Source organism: Staurois parvus, unplaced genomic scaffold (genome assembly GCF_062004578.1).
Source record: "Staurois parvus isolate SC_StPar_1 unplaced genomic scaffold, SC_StPar_1.0 ptg000021l, whole genome shotgun sequence".
In the NCBI taxonomy this organism is placed as follows: Eukaryota; Metazoa; Chordata; class Amphibia; order Anura; family Ranidae; genus Staurois; species Staurois parvus.
The window spans coordinates 16,451,782-16,478,208 of NW_028317817.1; the positions used below are offsets into that span (position 1 = coordinate 16,451,782).

General features: G+C 37.9%; 1 protein-coding gene across 5 annotated transcripts in view; it reads right to left on the reverse strand.

Annotated features, from left to right (window-relative positions):
• Positions 1–20,636: 20,636 nt before the first annotated feature.
• The window catches only part of KCNH8 (potassium voltage-gated channel subfamily H member 8), a 576,797-nt gene continuing 571,006 nt past the window's right edge, over positions 20,637–26,427 (reverse strand). For all 5 annotated transcript variants that reach the window (XM_089691130.1, XM_089691138.1, XM_089691150.1 and 2 more), the window contains one exon: positions 20,637–25,471. In XM_089691130.1, coding sequence (XP_089547256.1) covers positions 24,752–25,471 — 720 coding nt within the window. In that variant the 3' untranslated portion in view covers positions 20,637–24,751. The remainder of the gene's footprint in view (positions 25,472–26,427) is intronic.

The following is a 26,427-nucleotide window of genomic DNA, read 5'->3' on the forward strand; positions in this document are numbered from 1 at the left end:
ATGACACACAAATCTATCTTTCTACCCCTCACCTCACCCCTTCAGTCTCCTCTCGCATTACTAACCTACTAAGCGACATATTGGCATGGTTGTCACTCCATTTCCTCAAACTCAATCTTTCCAAAACTGAGCTCTTAGTATTCCCCACAGCCCGTGCCCCCTCTCCTGACTTCTCCATCAAGCATCAAGATCAATAATACAATCATCATTCTCTCCCCTCATGCCAGGGTGCTAGGTGTAATCTTAGACTCCCATCTGTCCTTTCACCCCCAAATCCAATCACTGACCAAATCTTGTACACTTCAACTCCACAACATCTTGCCTTGACTATTGTAACTCCCTCCTCATTGGCCTACCGAATCGCAGGCTATCCCCTCTTCAGTCTATCATGAATGTTGCTGCCAGACTTATCCACCTTACTAACCGTTCTGTATCTGCCACCCCTCTCTGCCAATCCCTCCACTGGCTTCCCATTGCCCAACGAATAAAATTCAAAACATTAACAATAACGTATAAAGCCATTTATAACTCTGCCCCAAATTACATCAACGATCTTGTCTCTAAATATCACCCAAGCTGTACTCTCCACTCCTCGCAAGACCTCCTGCTTCCTAGCTCCCTTGTCTCCTCCTCCCATGCTCGTCTCCAGGACTTTTCCAGAGCTTCCCCCATCCTCTGGAACTCTCGACCCCAATTTATCAGACTATCACCTACTCTGCTCACTTTTAGGTGATCTCTGAAAACCTATCTCTTCAGGGAAGCCTATCCTGCCCTCAGCTAATAATGGAATCTTCTACTCTTCCAACCAGTCCATCCCCTACAGTTACTACCTTTTGTAACACTAGCCCCTCCCTCCTAAGCTCCAAGGAGCAGGGCCCTCTTTTCCCTCTTGTATTGAACTGTATTATTGCTGTATTGTCTCCCGTTATATTGTAAATCGCTGAGCAAACTGTTGGCGCTATATAAATACTGTATAAAAATAATAAATAATAATTAAAATGTATGTGCAATGCAATACTGCAATGCAAATATACATCAAACTCTTATGTATCTCCAAAATTTGAAAAAATAAAACAAAGGAATCCAAATGTGAAGCCAAAAACTGTGAATCAAGTTGTTCTTCGATTATGAGGGAAATGACAGATGTGCCATGTGGACCAAACGCCACGAAACTTCTTAATGATAAACTGTTGGCGCTATATAAATCCTGTATAATAATAATAAATAATAATTAAAATGTATGTGTAATGCAATACTGCAATGCAAATATACATCAAACTCTTATGTATCTCCAAAATTTGAAAAAATAAAACAAAGGAATCCAAATGTGAAGCCAAAAACTGTGAATCAAGTTGTTCTTCGATTATGAGGGAAATGACAGATGTGCCATGTGGACCAAACGCTACCAAACTTCTTAATGATAAACCACACAGCACCTCGGTGTACGACAGAGAGAGGCTCACTAGATTCATATGACTCTCAATTAAGAGTGATCAACCAGTGCAATATTGCATTGCACTTTTGTATTGCACATACATTTTAACCTCCCTGGCGGTATAGTAGCTCGGGGTTAATCAGTGCCAAAAGCGGTAACCCCAAGCTACACTCGGGATTACCATGCAGCGTTGCTCTGGGATTCCCTCTTGCACTTACCTTGTCCTGCGCTCCCGTGATGTGTCCCCTGCAGCATCCCAAGCCATCTCCTCCGGCTGATGCCAGCATCCGTCTTCTGGGTTCCGGTCCCTGTGAGTACGGGACGTACGGGGGCTGGAACCATCGGGAAATTAAAAAATACACTAATACACTAAAATCACATAGTAAAACATTACTGTTTCAAAGCATTTCACATACATTTTGGCCCTACTGCTTTGTCCTGTGCCCTGCCTGAATTTTAACTGTTCTTTCTGCCTGGAAACTGAGAAAAGTCAATGGCGTCCAAAAAGTGTCCCTTTATGTCAAAACACGGTTTTAGACCAGCTAGAATACAGCGATAGTAAATTAGAACCACTTGCAGAAGTTAGTGATGATTTGTGGGGAAATTTGTCATCAGACACTGAAAACGATTTTGCGACTAAGTTAATTGATGTGCAAACTTGGTGCTATATTTCAAATTTCAGTGTTTTTGGTATGATTATATTATTGAATTAAATTTATTATTATTATATTATTATTTTTTATGATTATTTATTATATTATAATTTATGATTTCATGTTTCAAATTTTATTATACCAGGGATGTTTACTAGACTTTTGTTCGGACAGATTTCAGCGAGTTATTCCTAAAAATTACAGGCCTACAATAAAAAAAAGACATATTTCAATGCAAAAAAATGTACCGCTTTCAGCACAGAAATATGGACATAATCATACCGCTAGGGAGGCTAATCGATCATAGAGCTGCACTATTGTTTTGTGATGTTTATTATGCTATGTATTATGGTATTGTGCTATGTTTTTTAATATCTAACAGAGCCCTAGCATATTTTTTGTTCTTATTTATAGAAATACTCTTAATCACAAAGTGATATATTACTTTAATAGGACATATGAATGATTTTTGACATATACAATGTCAGCTGTAAAAGTCTGCTTTAAAATTGGAAGAACAGTAATAGAAGGTAATTATTCAAGAGTAATTTGCTTTTCTCAAGTGCTTATTTACTTACTGAAAAAACCTTTTATCAGAAAAAAAAATATTGGCATTGCGGTTGTTTTCAGAAAAGCTCTGCTGCTGAGTGCAGCTTACTAAAACAGGCGGCAGCAGTTGGGGGTATCACAGCCACTGAGCTTTTCATGTCCCATTAGGAAGTCATTTGAAACAGGCATATATTACAACCATATGGGACCAGTCAACAGTGCAAAAGTCAGATGTGAAAGCTAAAACTAGCTAGGCATTTGTGAAGAAAAAGTATAATATTTGCTATGTAGTCAATTATTATTTTTTTAAACTTCAAAGGATAAAATTATGTTCATTTTGGCTTTTTTAGAATTAATAAGATTGAATCATCCCCCAACAGGGAAAACTCCAAATAAAACTCAAATTTTAAATATCAATCAGTAGTACAGATACACTATATTGCCAAAAGTATTGGGACACCCCTCCAAATCATTGGATTCACGTGTTCCAATCACCTTCATTGCCACAGGTGTTTAAAATCAAGCACCTAGGCATTCAGACTGCTTCTACAAACATTTGTGAATGAATGGGTTGCTCTCAGGAACTCAGTGAATTCAAGCGTGGTACTGTGATAGGTTGTCACCTGTGCAATAAGTCCATCGGTGAAATTTACTTGCTTATAGATATTATAGTTAACTGTCAGTTGTAATATAACAAAGTGGAAGCAACTGGGAACAAAAGCAGCTCAGCCATGAAGTGGTAGGCCACGGAAAATGGCAGAGTGTAGTCAGCGCATGCTGAAGCGTACAGTGTACAGAAGTCACCAACTGTCTGCAGAGTCAATAGCTAAAGACCTCCAAACTTCATGTGGCCTTCAGATGAGCACAACAACAGTGCATAGAGAGCTTCATGGAATGGGTTTCCATGGCCGAGCAGCTGCATCCAAGCCTTACATCACCAAGTGCAATGCAAAGCAGTAATGATTACTGTATACATGTCATATCACTATAATGGAGTACAGGGGAGCTGGGATATACATTACTGTGTACAGTTTTATGTTTTGGACTCTTTATTCTAAAGAAAAATGTAATTTCATAAGCTTTAAGGGGGTGTAGTTGGGGGCGGGCCGGGGTGGGGTTGGGGGCGGACCTGGGCAAGGTTGGGTGGGGCAACTGGTGGAGAGTAAGTTTTTTGACCGGCTAGTAGGTCTGGACTCGAAATTTTAACCTATGGTGTAAAGCACTCCGCTACTGGACTCTAGAGCAGTGCAGACGTGTTCTCTGGAGTGCCGAATCACGCTTATCTCTTTGGCAATCTGATGGACGTGTCTGGGTTTGGCGGTTGACAGGAGAATGGTACTTGCCTGACTGCATTGTGCCAAGTGTAAAGTTTGGTGGAGGGGGGATTATGGTTTGAGTTTTTATTTCAGGGGTTGGGCTTGGCCCCTTTATTCCAGTGAAGGGATTTCTTACGGCGTCAGCATAAAAAGACATTTTGGACAATTTTATGTTCCCAACTTTGTGGAAACAATTTGAGGATGGTCCCTTCCTGTTCCAAGGTCATTAAAGCCATGGATGAGTGAATTTGGGGTAGAGGAACTTGACTGGCCTGCACAGAGTCCTGACCTCAACCTGATAGAACACCTTTGGGATGAATTAGAGCAAAGACTGCAAGTCTGGCCTTCTTGTCCAACCTCAGTGCCTGACCTCACAAATGTGCTTCTGGAAGAATGGTCAAACATTCCCATAGACACTCCTAAACCTTGTGGACAGCCTTCCCAGAAGAGTTGAAGCTATTATAGTTGCAAAGTGTGGACCAACTCAATATTGAATCCTATGGAATAAGACTGGGATGCCATTAAAGTTCATGTGCGTGTAAAGGCAGGTGTCCCAATACTTTTGGCAACATAGTGTATCTGTTTAACTGCATTTGCATGCTGTTTTTAGATTAACTGCTAAGTAGAATAGCTAATAATCCACTATCAGGTTTTACTTTGTAGCATACAGCTACTTTTTTGTGACACAAAGGATTTTCTGTATATTTATGTCCACCTCTGCTATTGTAGGCTATGCATTCTGTGCAGAAAATAGATCTACCCACACTCAGCAGTTGCAATCTTTATAGCATAACAAAAAACAGAAGATCACATACTTTTATGCTTAAAGCCAACTCCAATTAGACCTTTTTTTCAGTTTTGACAGAACTTTATAAAGTTGGAAACTCACTCTGTCATGCTTGTCATTGCTGTCTGTGCCCCTGCTGTGAGGTTCCATCACTTCCTATTCTGTTTGACACCTGTTACCTGGTCAGGAAGTGAGGAGAAATACCCAACTGAGACAATAAGCTTAATAATCTTTGTGAATTGATTGAAAATGGATTCCAGGTATAGACATTTTTATATAGTTACATTGGTCTAAATTGGATGTATGTACTGTATATACCAGCTGTGGATCCCCCTGGAAGCTGGAAATCACTCTAGTAGACAATGCTACTAGTGGACAAGGTGGAGAGTGTGATGTCACCACCCTGCCTCCCCACCTTATCCAATCAGAGAAAACTCTTCATTCATTGAGAAAATGCAAATTGAACTCTGAAATCCTCGACCTCCTCTGATCACAATACAGCAGGGTAGCAGTAGCGGTATTTACTGTAGAATAATATTCTATTAATGTCTTTAATAAAGCAATAACATAAAGGCCAGCTTCACATATTTGCATTGTGGCAATGCATATGTTACCCAGTTCATGATAAGGTAATGTGTTGCTGTGCAGTGCAATTTTAAGAATGGATCAGTTGCAGTTTTGGGTCAACTAAGGTACCTTGGCAATCCATTCAAAGGTGTGAAAGGCACACTAGAGAATAGAATACCCTATTATTATCCATGTAATAAATGTTATTTAGGAATAAACTGGAAATATGGGCTAAACAGCATTAAGGTTTAATAATGGGAATACTGTAACTGTCCAGTCATGGCACAGATGTAAATTTAAAGTGTATTTGAAGCTTAAGCTATGTTTTGTTTTTGATTTTTTTTTAAGTTTTGAACAAAATAATGAGAGGTTATCATATCTGTCAGGTTCCTATTGCTACTTGTGACCCACTGGGTAAATTAATTCTCTCTTTTTGTCCTGGAGACCACTGGAACTGAAAATGAGATAACCCCCTATGTTTTTGTTGTCACAAAACAGGAATAGAGGAGAAATCTTCCAATGGAGATACTAAGTATGGTGACTGTCCGTTGTACTAAAGGATTGAAAGTGAAGATAAATCTGTCATATTTGACATTCAAATAAAGAGGATGAGCTGAACATACCATGATTTGGTTCAAGGTGGGTTTGTCAAGCATTACTAAAGTTTTGGTGCCAAATGCACACCCCACTGAATTCAATGGGAGCCAAATGTTTACAAGAGTAATGGAAATTTTCTACATGAATAAGCAAGGAATTGTCAAACAAATGGCATGGAAGCTGTGAAATGCCCTTGTACCAAACAATAAAAAAAAGCTAAATCTTTTTTTAGTGGGGATCAGTGATTTTAATAATGCATTTGGGGAAACATTAAAAATGCAAAATAACATGCTAGGGGATTCCCTGAATCTGCATCTGTATGATGTATGCAACCTTCTACAGCAACACTGACATTGACAAAGAAATAAAAAGGCCATTTAAATTGTCAGAAAATGATAGATTTCAGCCACTTACTTCTGTTTGTAAGCAAAGTAGCCAGGGGTTTCTTTCTTCTATGCAAGACCCTTATCCTAGATTAGGGTCTGGTGTAGATGGTAATGGGGGGGGGCACACACAAATAAACATCATGGGGTTTGTCCAGGAATACATTTCAGACCCTTATTCTTGATGATGGTCTGGTATGTATGTCAAGAGGAACCCCACACAAAATTTCGCACCAAACCTTTTGGGCCTAGTATGAGTTTTAAGGTGGGACCTCATGTAAAAAACAGGAAAGTAAAAGCTTGAGTCCTTGAGCATGGAGCCTGGTAAGCCAAGAAAGGGGGAATGAGCATGAGCCCCCATCTCTTGAACCATACCAGGCCACATGCCTTCATCATGTGGGAATAAAGTGCCAGGGAAGACCCCCCTTGCTAAACACCTTGTGCGCATATTGATGAGGACAAGGGGCTTTGGCACACAACTCTTGCCCAGTGGTTGTGGGGGGTCTGTGGGCAAGGGGGCTTATTGAGAACTAGAAGCCCCCTTTAACAATAAGGGGGGCTCCAGATAATTCCCCCACTTTGACAAGTCCTGTGGAAAAAAAAAAGTCCCACAAAGTAAATCCATCATCAATCACATTGTAGTGATGCAAATATGCATCAGTAATGATGAATGTAAGTAATAGGTCCACCTGCGCTGCTAAGCCTACAATATATAATATATAATAAAGAAACAGCTGCCAACATCCAATCCTCACCTTTTAAATGGACATATAAGTATACAAATAATCAATAGTGTTGCAGCGCTGATATAATTAACAATATAGTGGATTTCAACCGTGAGAAGAAAGTGAATACGGTGTTATACAGCCCGCACAAACACGGCACACAATAATTCCCTCTATAATATATAATTGCTGTTTGTAGATATAAATGCAGTCCACAGTATATATAGATGAATAAATAAGTTCTTAGAGGACACACATGCTTCTGTGCTGGTGCAAAGTGGTAGGTGACAATCCTTAAATGGCTAGCATGCCCGCTCACCTTCCCCCTGCGACCCACAGGGGCCAAAAAGCCTGCCGGGTCACACCTTGACCCTATGCGTTATCTCCAGGTGCAACACAATCTTCACTCTCCAGTACTCTCTCCTTCACCATCTGCTATTCCCCTTGAATAGGTACCGCTGTACGTGTATTCAAAAAGCTGATAGGATGGTGATAATCATGGAACAAAAACACAAAGATCCTCCATAGTGTAACACTGTATATCACGTTTATTCCTTAAAAAACGCCAAGTCACAACTCACATTTCAGCAGATGAAAAAATCGCTTGTAACACCTCTCATGGGTGTACTGAGGCACTCTGGTGTAGCAAGATGGCGCCAACCCGGAAGTGCGTCACCACGTCACTACGTCACATCTACGCGTTACGCCACGCCCCTCGTAGCTTCGTCAGGACTCCTCCTCCTCCTGACGAAGCTACGAGGGGCGTGGCATAACGCGTAGATGTGACGTAGTGACGTGGTGACGCACTTCCGGGTTGGCGCCATCTTGCTACACCAGAGTGCCTCAGTACACCCATGAGAGGTGTTACAAGCGATTTTTTCATCTGCTGAAATGTGAGTTGTGACTTGGCGTTTTTTAAGGAATAAACGTGATATACAGTGTTACACTATGGAGGATCTTTGTGTTTTTGTTCCATGATTATCACCATCCTATCAGCTTTTTGAATACACGTACAGCGGTACCTATTCAAGGGGAATAGCAGATGGTGAAGGAGAGAGTACTGGAGAGTGAAGATTGTGTTGCACCTGGAGATAACGCATAGGGTCAAGGTGTGACCCGGCAGGCTTTTTGGCCCCTGTGGGTCGCAGGGGGAAGGTGAGCGGGCATGCTAGCCATTTAAGGATTGTCACCTACCACTTTGCACCAGCACAGAAGCATGTGTGTCCTCTAAGAACTTATTTATTCATCTATATATACTGTGGACTGCATTTATATCTACAAACAGCAATTATATATTATAGAGGGAATTATTGTGTGCCGTGTTTGTGCGGGCTGTATAACACCGTATTCACTTTCTTCTCACGGTTGAAATCCACTATATTGTTAATTATATCAGCGCTGCATCACTATTGATTATTAGTAATGATGAATGATGTCTAGAACCCAATGAAAGAAAAAAAAATACACCAGACAGAATCCACTCCCATCACTTGCTGTCACGTGCTGACTGAAGGGTCTTGTAGGAATATTGGGGGTTACCCCATATCTTTTCTTTTTGCATGGGGTCCCCCTTAAAATGTATTCTGGATCTAAAAAGGGTCTTGTATGAATAAAGGGGGAAGGGGGGCACACTTTTTTTTTTACCCAATCTCCACTTCTCTTTTTATATTTTGCTGTCAGTCGAAATTACCTGGCTGAAAATTGAATGGGCCGAGCAGGGATAACTCATTTCAGCCTAGAGGAAGCTGTCACATTTAGCAGCAGTAATAGCACTACTGCTAAACGTTTCACTTCCACTGCCACCAGAGCTTCAACTCGACTGAACACCAGTTTAGTTTGGCTGTTTGCTGAACCTCCAAACAAAAAAAATTTGGTCACAAGCAGCAGCTCATTTCTGTCACTTTGCCTTTGCAAGGCATAGAGACAATGGGGTTTATTTAGTAAAGCTGGAGAGTGCAAAATCAGACTCACTTCTGCATAGAAACCAATCAGCTTCCAGGTTTCATTGCCAAAGCTTCATTGAACAAGCTGAGGTTAGAAGCTGATTGGTTTCTATGCAGAAGGGAGTCTGATTTTGGACTCTCCAGCTTTAGTAAATAAACCCCAATGTGTCTACAAAGGGCATCCCCTTACCTGTGTTCCCTTGCTCATCCACAGCCCTTGAGAATACCCATCACTTTAATATTTGCGAATACATTTAGAGCCACACTGCTGTATCAAGGCACCTCTTTAAAGTGTTGTCCCTAAATCAAAATGTTCTATGCTCCCAGCTCGGGGACATATTTATCATTGGACAGCAAGATTAACTGGAAGCAGCCTTCTTTGTGCCTTTTATACATATCTGTACATATTTCCTCTCAAATATGCAGCAGAACACCAGAAGCCCAACACAGCTCAAAGCAGCTGAATACCCCCCAGTATGTTCCTGCACCAAATCCCCCCCAAAAAATCAAACTATCAGATCAATTTAAATTAGCAAAATAGAAACTCTGGCTTTAAATAATTTTTATTTGTGTATTCTTTCCTCTTTATTCTAATAAATGAACACTGTATAAAGACTTTAATAAAATATAAAACCTTAATCCTAAAAATTAAAATGCCTTTTAGCGTGTTAAAATTATGAATGATATGTGAAGCATACTAATGGCAAACTCTTCTTTTATATGGTCTTAGAAATGTGCTTTGAATTAGAGGCATCCATCCATTTTTCTCATTCTCATGAAAAAAATATGAAATATGCCTATTCATCCAGAAGCAAAAATACATGAATCATACGTTTTTCGTGTTTTTAGAGCTCTTATCTAAAATGCATTTTAAAATACTTCTGAATCATTAATAGTCATAAGTGACATTATTAAGACCTTATTTAGTCGCAAGCATTCTTTTATCAATGAGTTTCAGCATATTTTAGCCTTAAGAAATTTTCTGTTGGCTACAGAATTTAACAGAGCCTTAAATATGTTATTGTTCAATTCATAAAAAGGAAACATATTTATATATATACACTAACATTTACTCACCTTAAAGCTATTATCTGGGCACCATTCACCCTTTACCTCTCTAGCTAATTATCATGTTAATTAAAACAACTAATCTAAAAGCTTGAAATGATTAAATTCATGTTCATGAGCTGACCAGGTACCACATCTTAACTTTTCCTACAGCAGAGAATGAGGGTGTCCACATTACTGCATTTGTGACATAGACACTTCCCATTTGCTGTCCAGGGGCAAAGTCCTCTCAAGATCCTCCTGGTTCTGTTAATGCAGACTTAGACTACAAGGATGGAACTCTGGTCTTCATGTCTGAAAAAAATGGTCAGGAAGGGACAGGTGACTAAAAAAGGGTTTTCGTTTTTTTTTAAGGTAAAGCTGATAGAATGGTTGGAGGGGGTGTGATGGAAGTTTGCCTGGAGATGGGCTTTAAAAATTTTCTTTTCAGTTTTTGTTACTTGTTCATGCTCATGAATACCTTTTTAGCTGTAACCAGTCTAGAAGAAAAGCAATACAGTATCATAAAAAATAACCAGTGTCATAATAACATGATAATAGGTCCCACAGCTGCTACTGCATTGGCACTGTTGGGTACATCTTTTGTTATAATTCAAGAATGCTTGCTCCCCCTACATAACTGCATACAAAAGACTTTCTTGCCTGCAAACTAAAGTGAATCATTTATGTGTATGATAACAATGATTGATAATGAGGTGTCCTGGGGCTTTAGATTAAGACACAGACAAGAGCAGCTATGCACTTGAAAAGGAACAGTGTTCAACTAATAAAAGAGCAGAGGCTCAAGGTTGTGACTTTAATGATATATATACCAGTTAGAACTAAACTTCCCCATGGCTTATTTAATAAGGCAATGCCATGTTTAATGAATAGACTAGAGTGACCTAAACAATCTGAACCCATCTTTTGGTTAACTGAGGACAATACTTTTAAATATGAGTACTTGTAAAGTTGGCCATAGATGGATCGAAATTTGGATGCTTCAGCAGAGACTGGCCAAATTTCAATCCATCTATGGCCATTCCTGTTCATGAGAAGTCGATTTAACAATCTTCTTCTCATAAACTGGATTTTTGGAAAATTTTTCTTTGATTAGTGCATGCAGCCAATCGTGTGAAGCACTGATCAGTGTATTCTGACTGTGGGGAGTCTCGCTGCCAGGATACAATGACGGCATGGGGAGGATTCCCACATTCAAATTGAATGAGTGGCTGGGGGAATTAGTTCAGTTATTCAGCAGGCTGAATAAAAAAAAAAAACTAAGCCATGCATAGGCAGCTCATGCTAACTTTTGTTAGTGGTATTATGTTACTAAAATTTGACTATATATGACTATGCCTGTATGACCCCTTGGTATTTGACATGCTATTTGGCATCTCTGCTCTTTGCATGGCGAGTGCATGTGGATGTGTGGCCTGACCGGGATCCCGGTACGGGTGTTTTATTTTATGGCAACGTTGTCATTGTTTTTACAAGTACCAAGTGGAGGGTGCTCTAACTGTATGTCATTTGTTATTACAATGTCAATAAACATGATGTTTTAGCCGCAGATTCTTCTCCTGAGGACCTCTTTTTTCAGTGGGACTAAACCCATTGGTATCTTTTCTATTACATGTTACTAAAATTGCCTGCAATAATTTGCTAGCAACTGATACACATTTAATAGCATTGCAGTGCAAGCTTGGACAATTGTGGGATCATTAGCGAATAATTGCTACTGCATGCTATGCTTCATTGTTCCTTATTTGTAACAATCGACATCTAATCACTAGTGATTAATCATTTTACTACCACTAACAGAAATTGCACCCAGCCTTATTGTGCTTTCCACGTCATTATTGCCCCTTGCCATATTTTTACAAACTTAGCCTAATAGATTACTTGGAACAGAAAATGAGTTGAGAACTGAGCAGAATTGTTTTATTCATTAACCAATTTCATACTCGTTTCGACCATGTGTCCTATTTGCTACAGACAGATATAGAAAGCAGAATGGGGATTTCTTGATAAAACAGGTTTAACTGTCATTTTCTGCTGCTGGGGAAGTCATTTAAATATGTTCTAGATGTGGAAAATTTATTTTGAGTATACAAACTCAGCTGAGTATGCTGCTGCTACTATTTTGACACATCTGCAGATTTTCAGAAAGCAATGCCTCTCATATTTTGAAGTTATCTTCCACTAATAGTAAAAAGACTGTAGCTGAATTTTCAATTCTGGTGTTCTAGAGATTTAAACCCACTTATGCTTTATTAGCAGTCCAGTTGTCATAATGCCACACTTGAGTTTCCAGGTCAGCAAACCTACTGTGGCTATAACAAGGGGATCTTATTTCCCCCTTTAGATTTTTTATTTTATATTTTGCTAAATGACATAAGAGGAGTAAGAAAACACAAAAGCGTTAAGGGTCCCAAAGAGTATTAAAATTAACCATTCCTAAAAATACTTATTTCTGTGAGTGTATATTTAATATATGATAACATGTAAAGCTAAACTTTAGGTAAACTGTAAAATGCACAGCTGAAATAAATCCTGCATATAGAGGCTGTTTTACCTGCCAGAGAATGTTAATTTTTGTCTAGCCAGTCAAGAGACTTTCATGTTAGGTAATAAAATCAAAAAACGTTTTTGTTAAAGAAACCAGTGTTAGATGATTTCACATCAGCATGCAGAGATGCATGATGATGTTAATTTTAGTGAAGAGGGAAAAATTCACTTAAAAGGAAGCTGAATACTGATGAGATAATCTCACTTTCTCATTCTCTTACCAAACCAGCTGCTGGCAAGGCTTGTACTAGCAATCAAACTGTAAAAAATAACATTAAGGGTCCAATTCACTTCTTATTTATTTCAGGTACTTATATAGCGCCGTTAATTTATGCAGCGCTTTACATATATATACATTCACATCAGTCCCTAACCCTCAAGGGGTGTACACTCTAAGGTCCCTAACTTGCATTCATATACAAGGGCCAATTTAGACAGACCCAATTAATGTCTTTGGAGTGTGGGAGGAAACCCACACAGGCACAGGGAGAACATGCAAACTCCAGGCAGGAAGTGCCATGGCTGGGATTTGAACCAACAACCCTAGTACTACCAGGTGGAAGTGCTAACCATTTAGCCACTGTGCTGCCCCAAGTAACTTCTAGTCTTTTCACATTATAGCCAATCAAGCACTGATGAAAGGGTGGCTCTAGGACCCCCAAAACATGTTGGGTGTTTTTTGGATCTATCTAAAGTATCTATTTCTGTTTTATTATTCGCTGTTCTTCTTGTATTAAACTAAATGTACAATGGAGGAGATTTGCTAAAACTGGTGCACACAGAATCTGGTGCAGCTGTGCATAGTAACCAATCAGCTTCTATGTTTTATTGTCAAAGCTTAATTGAACAAGCTGAAGTTAGAAGCTGATTGGTTACTATGCACAGCTGCCCCAGATTATTTATGCACCAGTTTTAGTAAATCTCCCCCATTATGTATTTCATGTTATATATTTATGAATATTAATAATGAATACACATTATTTTGTAGAAATATACTGTAGGTTATATTATCTATTACACTGACTTGTTATCTGGAGCCATACTTTTTGAAAATTAATTAATGTATTGCTGCAGCCTGTTATTATTGACATTATTTTTTTACCTGTACTGTGCTTTTCACCTATAAATTCTGTAGTCTTATGAGTGATCATTGGATATGTGATATGATGACCCTTTTCATTTTATATTGTATTAATTATATGTTGTGAACTTTAGGAAAATTAATAAACCCTCATTAAGGAGGGAGGCAGTCACTTCTGAAACTGAGTTGCATTTCCACATTTTACATTGTTTAGGGCACAATGATTGTTCTGAAATACTTAAAGTCAATTTATTAAAGCAGTAGTAAACTGCAACTTGAAAAAAAAATTCCCTGCAAGGCAATGTCATAATGTGCTAGTGTGCATCATATACTAGCACATTATAAAGGACTTACCTTAAAACGAAGCCCTCCAGCGGTGCGCTGTCACCGCTGTGGAGGCTTCCATCTTCACCTGGTCTTCCTTTAGGTTTGTGAGCTCCGGCCGTCTGACTGGCCAAGCCGCAATGACATCACTGTACGCATGCATGGGACTCTCGGGCCATGGCACAGTGCTATGAAGGAAAGGAACAGGTTTGCTGTTCCTTTAAAGCTCATGGGACACCTGTCAAAAACAGCGAATATCTTCCAAAAGGTGCACGTTTAGGAGATATTATTTTACCTACAAGTAAGCTTTATTATAAGCTTACCTGTAGGTAAAAGATGCAAAATTGGGCTTATTTCCATTTTAAAGGTGGAGGTTTTTTAATCTCTGTATTACACAGTATAATGTATTGACTGCCAAATACAGTCATCTATTAACCCAATCACTAGAAGAGCAGCTATAATTATGTGTGTTCTCAGTAGATTGAATGCAGGGTTTGTGGTCAGAAAAAAAAAATCAAAGCCCCTCTCCGAAACCTGCATACAAGGAGATTGTAGTGAGTGTGAAATTCATTAAGTATGTATGTATAACAGAACACATGTATTGATTATAGTGTTGGGTTTTATATTCAAATCAAACATAAGTTCGACTTGAACGTTGGCCATTCGTGTGTTTGCTGAACACATGAATGGTAAGGGTGTTTGGCATGCTGTTCGCCCACCATGCCCCACAATGCATTGCACCCTGACAATGCATTGTGATTGGCCAAGCAATGTACCTGATCATAGGTCAGGTGCAATGCTTTGACCAATCACAGCACATGATGATGTCACGGGGGGTGGTGGTAAACCCACTCCCTTGTGATGTCATCACAGTATTTAAGAACTGTCATCTTGGCGCAGCTGTCAGACAGGTGGGAGCCAGTGTCGAGAGCGGAGCATTTTTTTTCAGGTCTGAGGTGGAGGAGGGCATCGTGATTGACATCAGATATACTTTGGGGGATATTTTTAAAATTTTTGTTTTTATTAAATGACTTGTTAAAGACTGTCTCTTGTCATTTTTACACTACACATTTTTTTTGTGAATGGGTAGTGGTACCACATACTCATTCACATGGGGGGGCTGGGATCTGGGGGCTCCCTACCCACAAACTCCGACAAACTCCGACAACCACCTGCCAGGGTTGTGGGGAAGAGGCCCTTGTCCCCATCAACATGGGGACAAGGTGCTTTGGGGGGGGGGCCCTGTCCAAAAGCACCTCCCATGTTGAGGGTATGTGGCCTGGTATGGTTCAGGAGGAGGGCGCTCACTTTCCCCCCCTTTCCTTACCTGCCGGGCTGCATGCTCAGATAAGTGTCTGGTATGAATTGGGGGGGACCCCTAAGACATTTAAAAAAAAATTGACGAGGGGGTTCCCCTCAAAATCCATACCAGACATGAAGGGCTTGGTATGGATGGGAGGGAGGGCCCTATGCCATTTTCTTTTAATTTTTTTAAATTGCCGGGCAATGCCAGCGAGTTTTTTGACATTCAGCTGTCAGCGGGGAAACCCGCTGGCAGCTGAAATATTAAAGAATGTTTTCACTACTAAAATACTGCATGACTTAATAATACTTAATAATAACTCGTGTGGTATTTTAGTAGCTGAGCGGTATCTTACCGCATACTCAGATGCGGTAAGAAGCCGCTCACTAAATTGTCCATGTTTGAAATTCGCTATCAAACTTTTGGTAGGTTCCAATGTTCGACCGCGAACCAAACAGGAGGGTGTTTGGCCCATCACTAATTGATTATATCCTAAAAGACAAATTCACACTGTTACTTCTGAAATAGTATTGGAACATTGGGAAAGATGAATGTTACCATGCGATATAGACAACTAATCAGTCTGACCAGTCTGGTTTTTAAAACAAATCCATTCCAATATTTGTACGAATCCTGGAAAAAGGTCATGCAACAAAAGCTTGTATTATAATGTGTGACTGTATTTATACAACATGCAATTTCTGGATAGGATAAATTAATCCATTCCCAAGAAAGTCTGCTTCTCACTGGTAGCATGCAAACATCAACAGCTGTGATGATTCAGAGCATACTGCCAGCTAGAATGGTGTCATGGATAGTTGTAATATCCATCAAATGAATCATCTTCAAACAGCATGAAATGACCTTCATAGTGTGGCTACACCACTTTAACTAAAATATCATTGAATAGAGGATGAACAGTTAACTGCAATAAATACACACCACTGAAAGTTAGTAACCATGTCTTGCAGCATGTGAAAATCCAATACTAGAAAACTAACCTAACAAGACACAAAAGTTGCTGGCTGAATGTTGCCAGATGTCACTCGGTGTCTTATTATTTCTTGGAACATAGCAGTGTGAATTTGTCTCTTAGGATATGGTCAATACATATGTTCTTTTTTACTTTTACTCAATAATTTTAACACCATGATCTCACTTTTGGGACATATTCATTGTATTACAGCCAAGTTCCAGGGAGGGGAATTGATTTGCAGTGATTTTTTTTATGTTGACTTTAAGTCTTCCATTAAACCTACTCTGTACTGAATTCACACATGATTAAAGTGATCACATGGACCTTTTGTTCCAATGGCACTTATGTTATTTTTGTATATATTGAAGGTGCTTGGTCAGCTATAAAATAGCTTTGGAAATATTGGAATATTGTCAGACAGAATTTTTGGGCTGATGCATTTATAATGCAATTCAAGTTACATTTGTGTGCACATTAAATTTACTATTAGTTGCTTAGCTGGGGCCTCAGTATATTCGTGTTGTATTTTTGTACGATTAAAATGTTTTTAATAACTTTATGAAACAGGACATGTTTATTCCATTGAGTGATGCCTCTGTATCCCCATATCTCCTTTGGATTGTGAGAATTGCCTTTCTACATTTCCTTTTTGTAGTCATTATTTGACAAGCACTGATTTAGTGATTATTACACATGGCCACTTGCTGAGGTGAGCCTTTCCCTTTGTGTTTGCTACTTTTGTATCTATATAGTTACTTTTAGATATTGTGCAGTACACTTACAACAGTACACTTCACAGAATATCATTGCACAAGATATAGCTACCAAGATAAATCTTTCAGCTGCAACATATCTTTTGTAAGCTGATCTGCAGTGGTTGCTGCTGGAAACATACTTTACTGCTACTCTTAGATATGCTCTTGTCTATTCTCTTATATTGTAATATTTTTTTCTGTGGAGGTAAATCTCATGAAAGCATTTATTCGCCCTCTTTTTCAAGCCTTTTCTATTTCATAATTTGTTTTGAATGACAAGGAATGCAAAATTTTGGAATTTAAAGAAGGATCATGGGAAATTAAATGAAAGTTCTTCTTTAAGTGGACATGGTTTAAAATAGTCTAATCTCCTGTAATAATTAGCCCCTTTCTGACCCCCCCCCCCCACAAGTATATGATCTTCACCTGACTGCTCTAAAAAGTATTAGTTTAGAGGTAATATATCTACTTTACTATTATTTCAAAAGCCAAACAAGGTCATTAAAACATTTTAATTTCTTTAATAAAATACATCATGCATGTTTTCAGTTGTGTTAATCTCTGAACATTCACAAGAGACGTAAGGGTCAATTATAGGTATATAGAGCGAAGTACATTGCTCAAAAAAATTAAAGGAACACTTTGAAAACACATCAGATCTCAATGAGGAAAAATATCATGCTGGATATCTATACTGATAAGGACTGGGTAATGTGTTAGGAATGTAAGCATGCCCCATTGTTCAATGGAGATGAAAATTATCAACCTACAAAGGACTGAATTCAAAGACAAATTGAAAAATGATGCAGCAGGCTAGTCCATTTTGCTGAAATTTCATTGCAGCAACTCAAAATGGTACTCAGTAGTTTGTATGATCCACACAAGCTTGTATGCATGCCTAACAATGTTGGGGCATGCTGCTAATGAGTCAATGGATGGTGTCCTGGGGTATTTCCTCCAAGATCTGGACCAGGACATCACTGAGCTCCTGGGCGGGCTGAGGTGCAACCTGGCAGCGTCGAATGGACCGAAACATGATATCCCAGAGGTGTTCTATTGGATTTAGGTCAGGCGAGCGTGGGGGCCATTCAATGGTATCAATTCCTTCATCCTCCAGGAACTGCCTTCATACCCTCACCACATTAGTCCAGGCATTGTCGTGCACCAGAAGGAACCCAGGGCCCACTGCACCAGGGTAGGGTCTGACAATGGGTCCAAGGATTTCATCCCGATACCTAATGGCAGTCAGGGTGCCATTGTCTAGCCTGTAGAGGTCTGTGCGTCCCTCCATGAATACGCTGAATGATGTTACAGGCATCATAATGTTCTCCATGGCTTCTCCAGACCCTTTCCTGTCTGTCACATGTGCTCAAGGTGAGCTTGATCTCATCTGTGAAAAGCACAGAGTGCCAGTGGCGGACCTGCCAATTCTGGTGTTTGTATGGCAAATGGCAATCAAGTTCTATGGTCCTGGGAGTGAGCACTGGTCCCACTAGAGGACGTCGGGCCCTCAAGCCACCCTCATGAAGTCTGTTTCTAATTGTTTGATCAGAGACATTCACTCCAGTGGCCTGCTGGAGGCCATTTTGTAGGGCTCTGGCAGTGCTCATCCTCTTCCTCCTTGCACAAAGGAGCAGATACTGGTCCTACTGATGGGTTAAGGACCTTCTACAGCCCTGTCCAGATTTCCTAGAGTAACTTACTGTCACCTGGAATCTCCTCCCTGCTCTTGAGACTGTGCTGGGAGACACAGCAAACCTTCTGGCAATGGCACGTATTGATGTGCCATTCTGAAGGAGTTGAGCTGCCCATGCAACCTCTGTAGGGTCCAGGTATTGCCTCATGCTACCAGTAGTGACACTGAGGGGTTTATTTACTAAAGCTGGAGAGTCCAAAATCAGACTCCCTTCTGCATAGAAACCAATCAGCTTCCAGGTTTCATTGCCAAAGCTTCATTGAACAAGCTGAGGTTAGAAGATGATTGGTTTCTATGCAGAAGGGAGTCTGATTTTGGACTCTCCAGCTTTAGTAAATAAACCCCTGACTGTCAGAAAAGACGAGTAAGGAAAAAAATGTCAGTGACCTCCACCTGTAAAATCATTCCTGTTTTGGGGGTCATCTCATTGATGCCCATCTAGTGCACCTGTTAATTTCATTACCATCAAAGCAACTGAAACTGATTAACAACTCCCTCTGCTATGTAACTGACCAGATGCTATATTCTGATTAAAAAATGTTCCTTTAATTTTTTTGAGCAGTGTATATATATGTTAGATTGATTTGCCAGCAGAATGCTTAATGTTAAAATGTGTGTATTTTTTTAAATATTTTATGCCTTTCTTTGTGTTTTAAGCTCAGTTATTGACAGTGTTCCTAGCAGGACAGTTTTTCCACTATGAACAAGTGTTCTGGCTAACCCAACAGCTGTCACATTTCATGAATAAGTAACGTCAGTCTCCCTAACACACCTTTAACAATATACTCAAGAACATTATTTAATAAAAGTAGCTAGTGTGTTTATAGATTTAAGCTGAATTTAATTTCATAATTTTTGTTTTAAGAAAGTTTGATTTTTTAATCATTAGTGGAGTCAAATCAACATTAGTTTTCAACCACAGTGATTAGAAAATTTCAAGGAGCAAGATGGATTTTTTTTCTTCAACAGATTTTTTGCAGTGTATGTTTTGTTTTTTTTTAGGAAATTAGTCGTTCCAAAATTTAATGTTAGAAGGAAACAAAATTTTGAAGTACTTTTGAATGACATTTGTCCATTATTGTAATGTACAAAGAATTTTCATATGAATATTAAAAAGAATATTTAAAGGAATGTTCGTTTGAAAATGTCCTAGTGTATATCCAGCTGTATATTGTTTTAAAGATGACTTTTATTGCAAAAAGGGAATCACATCTTTCAGTGTATCATGATTGAAGTTTTCTAGGACAAAAGCAAAATAACATTCTGCTCCCCCAATATGTTGCTAATTAATGTAACTGGCTTTTCTGCACACAGCCTCTATGCTTTTGTTCTTCGTAAAATGTAGTGAGAACCACACAACTTCAGAAGATCAAAAGGTCTTGCAATACACCAAACCGCTTTGGGTCTTCTATATCTCCTAGTTAAAAAAGGGAAGTCCAGCAATTTTGGTACACACAATTATTTATTATTCAATAACTTTACTACACAGCAAGTCACATACGGCTAGGTTCCTCTGTCTAACTCTAAATAGTTAGTCAGGTAGGAGTCTGGTGGGATGTAAAAGGCTTTCGAAAAGGTGAATAATCTGATGTGTGGCCCCCCTATGTAATATGTTTACTGGCTTTGTGGAATTTGCCACAAAGCCAGTAAACTGTATTGTACTTGTTGGTTATAAAAAGGAAGGACTGAGAAGTGTAAAGTCTCAAAGGGTAAAATGCTACAGGTTGCATTTTTTTTTTTTAATTAGTCAAGAGCAAAGTGATGTACTGTGTGCACAGGAAGAGAAATCAACATCTCTTTCAACAATCTTTTAACAATGATAATAATAAGTAAGGGAGCATCAGAATAAAATTCCTTTGTAGAGTAATTTCAACCAGGAGAGCAGACAATGGAAACATGGAACACAGGTATTTATTGAATGGACAAAAATATTTTCTTAAGGTTGTTTTTAATTTTCCACAGATGCAAAGTCTGTTTTAATACCATTTGAACTTAATGCATATCAGAATGGAGGAAATGTGTGAATTACAACATACAAACCACGTGAAGGAAGACAATATTTTTAATATATTTCATTAAAAGTCATGTAAACATTACCTGTTCATACAGGATGAACATAAAGGTCATGTTTTCTTTACACTGAAAAAAAGTCATTATAATCTACAGGAAGGGAAATGTCTACAGTAAGTGTTATTGCAATTACTGATTCTTAAGGCTGAAAAGATACCATGTGTACAAAACTTGCACATTCTGCCTGTTTAAAATAAACATAAATACAAATGAAAAACAAACATTAAACTTATATTACTGGCACTGCCTTTTCTACAGTACTGCCTTTTCTACTATTAATGATACATTTTTACAACAGTGATATATAACATACCTTTTCTTGGTCCATAAGAATTATTTAGGAAAGATAAGCATGTTTTAGCCAACTTTTGCACACTGTGTATAATATGATACCAAGAACATGGGAAATGTAAATACCTTTCTAATAAATAACACATACATATAGTATGCCTACTAAAATTCCACAAAGAAAAAAAATAAAATAGTTACATTCTAATCATTTAACCCCATTGCATTGTTGGAAGCCTTCATGTAAAGATTGGAAGATATATTAGTAATTTATACATTAGTTACAGCATATATATTTAGCATAATTGGGACTGGATTTATATAATGAAATTCATTTATCTGAAAGTTTTATCACTCATTTTCAAATAAAGTACTTGCGCTTGACTTTGTCTTTATAAGAAAGTGAATGCAATTGCTATGTCAGGCTATATGAAACCATCTGTAAAGGTGTTCACAGACCTCCTAGGACAGTTGAGGTTCTTGTTCCAGTGATTAGTGAGAGGAAGGAAGAAGTTCTGGTGCTTGCAGAAGGTGACAGTGATGCGTTTTAACTGGGAAAACCAAAAGCTATTGGGACAGAACTCAAATTGAAAAAATATATTTGTGCTCTATCTCTTTTACTGTATATTTCAGTTTTGCTTGACTTTGTCTTTATAAGAAAGTGAATGCAATTGCTATGTCAAGCTATATGAAACCATCTGTAAAGGTGGTCACACACCTCCTAGGACAGTTGAGGTTCCTGTTCCAGTGATTAGTGAGAGGAAGGAGGAAGTTCTGGTGCTTGCAGAAGGTGACAGTGATGCGTTTTAACTGGGAAAACCAAAAGCTATTGAGATAGAACTCAAATTAAAAAATATATTTGTGCTCTCTTTTACTGTATGTTTCAGTTTTGCTTTATGACATGGGGAAAAATGGAATTAAATTGAAGACTACCATACAGATTATGCTATTGACACAAACCAGTAAACTTCCGGTCCCCATAGTGTACAGAAAAGTGTTGAGAGCAAGTTGAATCAAAATATAGTGTCTGCTTTTTTAGTTATTGCTTTACTGATATATCTGTATATATTAATTCTTCTTCTATCCTCTAGATCTAAACATGTAACAATAGAATTAAAATCATGTTTCCTAGACCAAAATAACTGTTAAAAAGAGTGATCAAAAAGATGATTGAATTTTTCCCACTATTACATTTATTTAAACGCACAGTGGTCAAACAGGTACATTCATGCAAAAACCATTGTTTTCTTAAGGGAAAAAGGGTTGCTTGTTGTCTCATTATCACTTGATAATGCTCGTATGTAATATTCTTCATTCTCCCTCATTTATGCATTTTGTAAATATGTGAGCCAGTGGGCTACAGTGTACCTGTGTTCATATATGGGGAAATGTAATATGCTAACATACATCATGCCTGCATGTTTGCATTTGGCTCTTCAAAATGTGGTAATCAGCTATCATTTTATTTTTACATTTCTATAATTTCAGATGAACATAACCTTAATATCTACTACCTGAGGGCTGAATGGAGACCTTCATTTTTTTCATTTATGAGCACACAAAGGTCTAGCTAATACTTATTTTGTATTATTAAGTTTTTAGAATTGACTTCCCCACTGTTAGAGAATGGGGATAATTTATTAGTCAAAATGTTTTCATATTACAACATCATTAACACCATCAAGAGCTTATTCTATCAAGACACTGATGGTACTGACAGTAAAATTAAATACGTAATTACTATTTTATGTCTGTAGTTTGGGCACTTAAACAGTTGACCCCTATAAATCCTACAATGAAGCGAATCAGGTATGTCCAATTGGTAGAAAGTCCTGAGATAGACCTAGAATATGCAGAAATGATCACATCTTCCACTTATTCTTCAATTGCATTAGAAACCCCTAGGAAGAATTGGAGCCTATAGTGCAGCAAAAGGAAATCTAAACTAACTTTTTTGCCCTTAGCCTCTGTGGGATTAAATGGTTCGAAGATGACACATTACAAATTGACTATTATATCACTCTTTGCTGAGCGTACTGGTACATTTGGGTTTTTATTGGCTTTGTTTCTGAGAGACATTAAAATTGTAATGTAAATTCTGTGGGAGTAATTAGGTTGTCAGCTAATGGTCTGTATAACCCCTTACTCCCTGCTTCATCTATTTTTACAGCTAAACATCCCTTTTAAATAATCTAGCAAGTGGTGAGTCTATCATACTTAAAACTGTATGTAATCAGGACCGCCCTGCTGTTTTTAACACCTATTTTATAAAGCATTTTCTGTATTAATAAATGAGAGGTTTGACTGATTTGGAGGTAGAAAAGAAGCAAAGTACATTTAAGTAAAGGCCCTGAGATAATGATAAAACCTTGAGATAAATTTATTTCACAAAATCCAGACATCAACATTAATTAGTCTTTGGTTAAAACATTTTTATTTTCATGTTTTCTCTCCTTAATTATCAACAAAAGCAAAGTGACACTCTACACAGCCTGATGACAGTAATTTCTAAAAAGCTACATAAATAATGCAGAACAGAAATAATGAAAATATAATCTAAACTAATAAGAAGAAATGTTTAAGTTTCAAATTAAAGAAAATTGCTTCTTATAGGGCTGAAATATTTGCTTTGGTGAGATTTCTGGAAAAAACAAGGTTTCTGAACTTGCAAATTTTCCCTTTATGCAATAAAAAAAACAGATATAGCATATATTTTTTTCTTTTTGATCAAAAAGGTCACACAGAATCAAATTAAAAAGTATTATATGTTTCCCAAAATAAGAAGAGAGTTGTGCTAATTTTATATGGAATAAAGTATAAGAAATGTTATGGATATACTATTTTTAACTATAAATGTTATATATATGGTTTCTGAAGCTCAACTGTTTTGGCATTGTAAATACTCTAAAATGTATCAGATGCATACATTCATCCAACTTACATGCACATGGGATATTATATTAATTATGTACACTTTTATTTTTTTCTGAATAATAAATTGTTTAATTCAATATGCATAAGAATTGTGCATTTCTCTTGAAAACTGCAAGCTCTTACCAAAAAAAGACATTTAGTTATAAATATTTTAAATAGTTTAAATACATATTTCATACCAAGAATATAAAAATAGCTTTTTTTTCTGATAAATAAAGAGGTTCCATTAAAATGACAAATAACGTGCAACGGTTAACCCACCATCTACCAACTCTGTTTGGTTGATTGTCTAGGAGATGACATGCAGCGATAATTGTCCCTATGTCTTCTCTGAACTGACAAATAGACAGCAGGAATCATGGTCACCTGAAGCAAGCATTGACAGTGCTATTGTTTGCAAATGACAATCAGGCACTCAGGAAAGAGCATTTTGCTTTGTGATATAATAACTCCCTATGACATATGTGGTCATGTGTTCTTTTGTATATGACTCCCAGCTGTTTTGACCCTCAGGGTCTTCAGTCTGCATTAAAAAGCCTGGCACACAGACCAATAGCTTACATAAGTAACAAAAAACACACCCTCCGCACGTCTAAATAAATATGTTAAGGTACTGTGCTTTTTTGTGTTAAATTCTTAGTTATATCTTTTTTGAAATAGCTGAAACAAAACCAACTTTTCCATGTGTCTTTGCAGTCTCATGCATAAAGTTTCCACATTGCTGCTTCTGCTGAATATTATTGATCAGTTATCATTATACGTTTATGGCTTTGTCATCTTTAAAATCTATTGAACTTGTAACAATGTCTTGGGAGTATTCCTCTGTTGACTGTCCAGTGATGCCAACTGTCCCTTCTACATCCCAAGAACCTGGCAGGTTTTCAAGGCTTAGTGAACTAATTGCTCCTTGGCTAAAACCTTCTTCAGATCTGCTTGGCAGCACAAGCTGCAGAGAAGTGTCAGATGATGAACACATAGATGGAGAAAGAGTTGCAGAGATAGACTGCAGAGGAGTTAATGTGGTGTCCGAATGAGGAGATGTACACTTCAAATAAGAATATTGGTCAGCCTGAATAACTTGATAATGTGACGGAGAATATCCAAGGCCTGCCGTATAGTAATATTCACCTTCTAATGAATTCTCTACATTTGATCCATTTCTTTGGGGGCTACTTCCTACACTGGAAGGATCCATGTTCCACAAGTCAGATACAACTGTACCTTGACACAGCTGTGTTGGAGTTCCAACCAGGGAACCTTGCCTTTGCATGCAAGCTTGATTTGTTGTCCATGTCATTCTAGTTTGCATCTGATCCATTGGGGAACCTATTGTAGTACCCATTCCATCTATCACTGTACCATAAGTTGAATAATATCCAACTGGTCGTTGTGCAGCTAACAAATTTTCTAAAATATTCATGACAATCTTCATATCTTTGCTGAGCTGGGATACTTCATGGGTTAAAGTACTGACCTAGAAACAAAAGAAAAAACAAAGTGTTTTGTATATATGTTGCTATAGGCTTGCCTGCCTAGAGCATGGTGTTGTCACACATATATATTACCCAGCGCAATAAACAGAAATTTCATTTTCTACAAACCTCCTCACTGACCATTTATGGTAAACATCATAATCTTAAAGGGTAGAAAAAGTATTTTCTATGAGCACATATTTTAGTAATGTAAAATTAATGCCAGTTATTTACTATGTGCCTTTTACAATTTTACTTGCTTGCAGAATATGTTCATAATTTAAAATTTTACTTTGTTATTTTGCATATAGCTTTTTAATATTATTTTACTAGTAGCTATGTGCATATAACACAATACAATCAAGATTCTTGCTCAATTACTGATGAAATAAAAATAATTAAATAAAAAAGCCATCTAGATAGTATATTGTGTTGGGCTAATCATTATGGATCTGATCTGACCCAAAGACTCTTATTTAGATAGAAAGAATATTTATATAAAGTTACTGTAACACTAAATAGAAAGCACAACAAGAATTTGCAATAAATATGTAGAGCTGACAACTTCCATTAAAATATTGCATAATATTAACAGAATTGCGTTTATTCCTTCCTGCCCAGCCCCTATGCCCTTTTAACAGGATTTTTATGTCTTTGTGATCAGGAGCTGGTGCTTGAAATCTCAGCACAGAAACCTCAGATGCCCATGGATGCATATGTATCATGTGGGAAACAAAAGCCCACCCTTTTTGCCATTGCACATATGCATTATGTGGGTGGCAAGAGGTTAGCATGCAACAAGAGAATCAATGAAAGTTTCAGGAGTTAGATAGATGGCTCAAAAATTGGTGCAAGAAAGAAGAGATGGGCTTCCGTAGAACTGGTGTGACTTCTTATATGGCTACAAGTTCTATGAAAGGGATGGACAGTATTGTAAAAATATACAGTATGTACTTGT